At 58.8% G+C, this 6,853-nt stretch overlaps 2 protein-coding genes across 11 annotated transcripts in view; one reads left to right on the top strand and one right to left on the bottom strand.

Annotated features, from left to right (window-relative positions):
- Positions 1-666: 666 nt before the first annotated feature.
- On the bottom strand, positions 667-4,658 carry NAT9 (N-acetyltransferase 9). 8 transcript variants are annotated; one of them, XM_070480017.1, is made up of 8 exons: positions 4,251-4,555; positions 3,882-3,973; positions 3,687-3,780; positions 2,863-2,972; positions 2,176-2,319; positions 1,533-1,592; positions 1,286-1,380; positions 667-1,173 (listed from the first exon to the last, which is right to left on the bottom strand). In XM_070480017.1, the coding sequence occupies exons 3-8, from the start codon at positions 3,713-3,715 to the stop codon at positions 1,039-1,041; spliced, it is 573 nt and encodes a 190-aa protein (XP_070336118.1). In that variant the 5' UTR covers positions 3,716-3,780; positions 3,882-3,973; positions 4,251-4,555; the 3' UTR covers positions 667-1,038. The 8 variants fall into 8 exon arrangements, with proteins under 8 accessions (XP_070336118.1, XP_070336117.1, XP_020728416.1 ...); XM_070480016.1 differs by having other exon boundaries at positions 3,687-3,776; XM_020872757.2 differs by lacking the exons at positions 3,687-3,780; positions 4,251-4,555 and adding an exon at positions 4,586-4,658.
- Positions 4,659-4,855: 197 nt separating this feature from the next.
- TMEM104 (transmembrane protein 104) overlaps positions 4,856-6,853 on the top strand; it is a 54,497-nt gene continuing 52,499 nt past the window's right edge. For 2 of the 3 annotated variants that reach the window (XM_070480009.1, XM_070480007.1), the window contains exons 1-2: positions 4,856-4,947; positions 5,734-5,850. In XM_070480009.1, the coding sequence (XP_070336110.1) occupies positions 5,806-5,850 (45 nt within the window). In that variant the 5' untranslated portion in view covers positions 4,856-4,947; positions 5,734-5,805. The remainder of the gene's footprint in view (positions 4,948-5,733; positions 5,851-6,853) is intronic. The other variant, XM_070480008.1, reaches the window with a different exon arrangement.

Genomic DNA, 6,853 nt, shown 5'->3' with positions numbered 1-6,853 from the left:
CGACCCACGGACCGCAGCCCGCCAGGCTCCTGTCCACGAGATTTCCCAGGCAAGACTACTGGAGTGGGGTGCCATTTCCTTCTCCATGAAAACACCCCAGGTGCCCTCAAAGGTCTCTTCTCCGATGGTGTTTTGAAACCAGGCCACCGGGTTACGACAGGGCGTGATGAGAGACAGATGTCAAAGGCTGTCCCGCTGGCTCTGAGGTGCTTAACCGGCTGCCATGCAGCCCGGCCAACTCAGGCCTATGCCATGGGCGCCCCCTCATGGCCTCGGCAGGTGGAGCTGCTCCCGGGGAGGCAGGACAAGGCAGGGAGAGCGAGGTGCCTTCAGGAGGCCGCGGCTCTGGCCTCCGCTTCCTCCCACAGCCCTTGTAGCTGAGCAGGAGGCCTGAGCTTCATCGGTGGGGGGGGCGCAGGGGGTGCTCCAGCCACACGGAGCTGTGTCCAGAACTAACTTACCCCGCTCTCAAAACTGGCTCCAAAGACCAGGACACCCACCCACTTTCCCAGCCACCTGGCTGTCCTTCAGGGCTGACCCCCTTCCTTTCCAAACCTCCCGGGATCACACCCTCCTGCTTCTGCAAGACTGAGGACCAAGCTCCCAGCACCGTCCCTGCGACGCTGGAGGCTCTCCTCACAGGTCCAGTGAGGGAACAGGGCCAGCTGCATGCAGTGCGCTTTACTCCTGGCCCGAGCCTGGGCAGCCCCTCCGGGGGAAAGGGAGGCCCCACGCAGTCACAGGCCGCCCGCGTCCGCAACTCTGCCTCTTCCACCTGTGGACTCAGGCCATCCACTCCAGTCTGAGTCCAGGTTTGGCAGGAGGACGGGCTGATCCTGGAGTAGCCCAGCCACAGCAGGCAGCCAGAGGGAGGCCAAAGCCAAGTCCGGCCCAGAGTCTGAGTGGCCCCACAAGGAGATTCCCAGCCTGGAGCGGGGCCAGCGTGCCCCGCGCCCCAGGTTCCATCCGTTCACCTGCAGCAGGGCTCCAGGCTTCCACGCCCATCCACACAGCGAGGCCTGTCCACGCGGCCGGCTGTCAGCAGGGCTCCGATGTCCCCTCTCTGTAGGGCTTCTCTTGCACGTGGCTGGTCTGCTCTAGAAGCCACTGCCGCTCCGGCTCACTCATCATCAGTCTGAGCGTCACCTCCTGGAAGACACTGCTCACAGCCACCTACGTGCGCCAGGGACAGAGCAGGGCCCGCTAAGTCACAGCCCCAGGCCCGAGCACCACCGGGCCCCCCGCCCAGACCTGGGCCTCACCCTCTCACCAGCACCAGCCTCACCTGCTCAAAGTGAAGCTTTCGGAACATCCGGATGCTCGGCTCATTTCCTTGCCCAATTTTAGCCTCAAACTTGGTCAGACCTAGCCTGGTCACTCCTTCGGAAGGGATCAGAGAGGATAAGCTGCACTATGAAGCCCCCCACTCCTCCTCCCAGCACCCTCCACCCCACCTGCCCCCACCCCTGGGCCTGAAGGTTCGCCCCCACCCCCTCGCCTTCCCCTGGGACCGCCTGCCCGGCCCTCCTCACCATAAAGCAGCATCATGAGGACGGCCTCCGTGCCCAGGCCCTGGCCCCTGCAGCTGGGCTCTAGGAGGAACAACAGAGTCACTGAAACTGCATGCCCGGCTCACAACCCTAGGAAGCTTGCAGATATGGGTACCATTCTGCAGATGAAGAGACAGAGGCCCAGAGAAGTGAAACGATTTGCCCAAGGTCTCACAGATCAGCGACACTCAGCAACCTGACCCCAAAACTGACCCCTTCAGCTCAGCGTGCTGCCCCACGAGCACGTGCGCACAGCCCTTTAGAAAGGGGCTGAGGACCATGATGGACACAGAAACAGGGGCCCCTCACACAGCACAGGAAGATGCTCCAGGGAAGAACACTGATTCTGGGGAGTCCCCAGTCCACCCCAAAGAGAGGGCAGCCTGCAGATCCTAAAACCAAAGGTTATGTTCACACGCACGCGTGAGATGGGAATAAAACGAACCACCAAGGGTGAGCCGCGTGGCTAACAGGGTGCCAAGTGGTCTGCCTGGCCAGGGGCTGGGTTCACCAAGGCCAGGGCCTTGCACCGAGCTCTTTGGGTGCCTTATGCAGCTTGGGCGGCTTCAGGTTCAGCGGATCTGAGGGCCAGAGGGGAGGGAGGTCAGGGCCAGGTGGGACGAACCTGCAATCATGACCTCGATCTCCCCCAAGGAGGGGTCCCCGGGATCCGTGAGGAAGAGGTTCACATCTCCCGCCATGCAGCTCTCCTCGCTGGGGCCCAGCTGGGCCTGCCACTTCTCTGCATCCAGTACAATGAAGGTACACTCTGTGGAGGGGGCACAGGGTCATCACCTTCTCCCCACAGGAGGGCAGGGGCCAGTCTTCCTACCTGAGCCAGAGGACTAGCCCTGTCTCTGAGTCTGGCAGAAAAAGGGAGCTGGCGCTTCCTCCCGCTGATTACAGAGCCCGAAAGAGGCCTCCTTCAGGAAACAGTGCCCTTCTGCAAACAGTGACTGCATTCTCAGAGGGGGATGCGACAAAAAGACCACGCTGGGCTTACAGCAAGGGGCGCGAGGGGGTGCAGCCTGATTTACGGCCACAGCCCCACAGCTTTCTTTTCTCTACATCCCTCCAGTCCTGGAGCAGTGAGTGACGAAGAGAGCAGAATTATCAGCCCCCACCATCGGGGTCTGGCTTCAGGGGGCGTCACAGTCTCAGGGTTTCAGGCACCTCCCCAGGCCACAAAGTGCTTTTTTTGTGCAACCTTTCTGGGACCCCAGCTGGGAATGGGAAAACGAGGGAACCCAGGATGGCCTCTGGGATCAGCCCTCCCACAACCGGCCCGGCCCGGGCCTCCTCTGCCGCTCACTGTCCGCGTCGTCCCGCCAGCTGCGCTGCATCTCATACTCCTGCTCCAGGGTTAGTGGCTCCGAGGCCGTCAAACGCTGCAGCTCCTCCGATTTCATCCACTCGTGGTACCTACAGGGGCGGAAGGGCAGCCTTCAGCAAGTAGGACCGATTCGGAAGCCTAAGTCTGACATTTTATGAGATGAAGAAACGGATGCTTGAGGCAAACCCCCAGAGCCAGAGGGCCAGAGAAGACCCAAGAAAGGGTTATAATGGCTCCTATGGCACAAGGCCGCAGGCCCAGGAGCCAGGACAGCAGGAGCCAGTCCTGTCTGTTCAGCCTCCTCTCCCGTCTCAGGGGTCAGTGTAGGGGGAGCAGTTGGAAGCTAAACATTCCTCAAATTCCTGAGGAGAAGTAATGGCAAGCTGAACTCAGCAAGGAAGGCTGGACAGATCTCCACAAAGGCGGGGCGCCAGAAACCCCCCAAACGAAAACTATAAGCAGCAGCGAATACACGCCTACAGCACTACCAGCCCCCTCTACCAGACATTCGCCAACAGCCACCAAAAGAGCCCCACCCCGAGACTCATTCCTGGCCATCCCAAACTGTAACAGACCTCCCTCACAACAACCCATGGGCTCAGTTTTACAACACGTTAGCGTTCAGTCTCCAAGAACTGAGCCTATTTACTGGCACCAAGGGGGTGGCACTCTTTACACTCAGGAGAGAAGACAATACCTTTTCTTCCTTACCCACATGTAGTTTACATAAAGGAATTCCTTGCAGAAAGGCCAAAAAGGAAGCTGGTGGGGGGCTGGGGGGGGGGGGTGAAAGGGAGAAATACCGGCTGGTGACTTCCTCCACGGAGGTCATTGCCCTCTGCTCCAGTTTTCACTTTTTCCTATTTGCAATGACTTCTCACACCAAGGTTTCTCTTCCTCAGAGAAAAACAGCCTCTGAGATTAGGGCTAAGACAGGCTGACCCTCCTCGCTGCACCCTGGAGAGCTGGCTTGCATCCCACGTCAGGGGAGTGGTTACCTGGGCACATGCTCTGAGGTGTAGGGGACCAGCGCCACCTTCTTCCCCAGCAGCAAGATGTTCTGATTCAGCCTCATGGTGGCAACCTGCAGCTAGCGGGGAGGGCAAAGATTTCAGCACCTGAGTTTCCTCCCACTTAGGGTGGGAGCCTGAGCTCTCAATTCGCTAAACGCCTCCAGGGGCTAAGTTGTCAGAAGAGAAAGCCGCCATCCTTCCTTTCCAAACCCTTCAGAGAACACGGACTTTAAACCCCTTGCAAGGAGGGGAACCGGGCTGGTGAAAGATAATTAAACAATCCTGGACTCGCATCTCAAGGAGCCGTCAAGCATGGGCTGTCCCTTCCACCCCATCACCCAGAAGGCCTCATACCCAAGCACTAAGATTTATCACCGAAACTCCCATCACTTGCGCCAGTCCTAAGACAACGCCCCCTACGGTTAATTCTGTGCCGCGTCTTAAACCTGTTCCAGCCCCTTTTCCCAGCGAACCTCCCCGCCCCCAGGGACTCTCGCGAGCCATCCGGGCCCTATCCCGGGCCACTTTAGAGGGAGGCGGGCTGAAGGCCTCGATCGCCTGCCCTTTGTGAGGGGTCACAGGCTACGTTTCTCGAACCCCACGGCCACTGGGGTCCCGGGGACGGCCAAATCCACAGCCGCTCCTGGGCCCTGACAGGAGCCCACCTCTCGCACCCGGCCCCAGCTTACTCCCCCGGGCCGACAGCCGCTCTCACGCACGCGCGTAGACGCGCGCCCCGCCCGCTTCCGCCCCGTAGAAGGCGGCCGCCGAGGCGCGCGCGCAACCCTGCCCCCGCCAGGAGCCCAATCCGCGCCGTGGGCCCCGCCCACTTCCGCCCCGCAGACGGTGGCCGCAGAGGCGCGCGCGCAGCCCCGCCCCCGCGAGGCGCCCAATCCGCGCGTGGGCCCCTCCCGCGGCGCGCGCGGAAAAGGTGGGCTCCCGGCGCGGGCGCATGCGCGCTGCGGGCGCTGGTGTTGGACAGCTGGCGCCGGCCGCAGCCCCGGGGATCGCAGGCGGCGGCCGCGGCGGCCCGGAGCCGGCTTCGCTGCAGGTGTCGGGGCGAGAGGCTGGGGTGGGCTGGGGTAGTGCCCGACTCGGGGCTCCTTCAGGAGAGGGGAGGAAAATGGGGAAGACAATCAGAGAGGAGCGAGAGCCCCAGGCAGGTTGGGGGACGTGGAGCGGAGGCCCTGGACGGGGCTCTGGGACAAGGAATTGGGTTGGGGGGTGACCTCGGAAGCCCCCAGCCCCTTGCCCCAGGCGGAGGAGGCAGTTATTTGGCTCCCCTGTTGCGATCGTGAGCTCGCTGTTGCTGGCATTGAATGGGGATAACCAGAGTGTGATAAGGAGACCCTTGTGCTGGGTGAGACTTAGTGGCATCCGAGGACTCTTAAATCACTTGCAGTCTAAGCAGCAATGAATACATGCCCTGCACAGCCAGGGAAAGGTAGGAAGAGACCACCCAGGTGTCATGATACAGGGAGATACTTCTGTCCCTGCTGTCTGGTGACAGATGTTGAGACTATAAAGTGTCAGTCGCTCAGTTGTGTCCGATTCTTTACGACTTCACGGACTGTAGCCTGCCAGGCTCCTCTGTCCATAGGATTCTCCAGGCAACAATCCTGGAGTGGGTTGCCATTCCCTTCTCCAGGGGATCGTCACAGCCCAGGGATTGAACCCATGTCTCTTGCATTGCAGGCAGATTCTTTACTGTCTGAGTCACCCAGGAAGCCCCTGAGGCCTTAAGTGTCTGATTAAAGGATGGGGAGGGGGTGGCCCTGCAAACATCCCCAACCGCTGTCTAGGTCCCTGAGAAAGCTGAAGTCTGTTCTTTTTCCAGGGAGCTGCAGCAGCTGCCGCCCCAGCGAGGAAGAAACGTTGACCGCCGAGGGACCCTTCCTCACTTTGGGAAATGGCAGGCGAAATCACAGAGACCGGGGAGCTCTATTCTCCCTACGTGAGTTTCGCTTCTGGGGCCTATTTTGCCCACATCGGTGCCCTTGGCTTCTAGAGAAGCACACTGCTTCCTGTGGACTGTGCTTGTGAGCCCAGCGGCTTTCACGGCTGGGGTCTGGGAACCCGAGTCAGCAGCAAGCCATGGTGAACAGAGGATGAGAGTGAGATTTGTTAACTCTTTACGTGTTGATCAGAGAGCAGTTGGGAACACAACTGGCCCCTTATTTTTTATCTCAGGGCTGCTGTCACTTGCAAACTGTGAGGTCAGTTCAGATGGATGGGTGCTGTCAGCTGTCGACTCTTGGTTTTGCTCCATTCAGCAGTTTGAAACCATTTCACTTCTTAGCTGAACTTTATGTTGCACAACTTTTATAGTCTTGGATGGCGTAAGAGGCAGAGAAAGCACGCGGAGACCTCCAGTTGTGGTTTGCTGGAGCCTGTAATTAGAACAATTACAATGATGGATTTCTCACTGTTGTGGGTCTGCGTTACCCTCACACATACACTCAGTTTATCTTCTTTGTGTTATAGAAGATTGCTCATGGGTCCATCATGGAATCCTCTATAGTTGAAGGATTGGAGGACTGGAATAATCAAATGATTGATTCATGTTGCTACCAAGTGCCCCAGTGCTGCTAAGTATTCTAGGAAAAGGCAGCACTGCCTTAAGTAGCAAAGTCCTCTTTCTAGAAAGTCCCTAACCTTAAACAACTGCCCTGCTTTGCACTTCCTTGGGGACCCATGCTCTGTCCCTGCTCAGTTGTGATGTGATGGATAAGGAAGCACTGAGAACAGCTGGCAAAAAGCCTTACACCAAGGTCCTGTGCCATTCGTGTGTGCCTCCAAGGGCCACTTCTTCACCTCGTAATTTTATTTATTTATTTTTTTGGCTGTGTTGGGTCTTCATTGCTTCACGGGCTTTTCTCTAGTTGTGACCAGCGAGGGCCTACTCTCTAGTTGCGGTGCTTGGACTTCTCATTGCAGTGGCTTCTCTTGTTGCAGTG

The sequence above is a fragment of the Odocoileus virginianus genome, chromosome 17, assembly GCF_023699985.2.
Source record: "Odocoileus virginianus isolate 20LAN1187 ecotype Illinois chromosome 17, Ovbor_1.2, whole genome shotgun sequence".
In the NCBI taxonomy this organism is placed as follows: Eukaryota; Metazoa; Chordata; class Mammalia; order Artiodactyla; family Cervidae; genus Odocoileus; species Odocoileus virginianus.
Note: the sequence above shows the minus strand (reverse complement) of the source record. Positions and strands in the feature narration are given on the sequence as shown.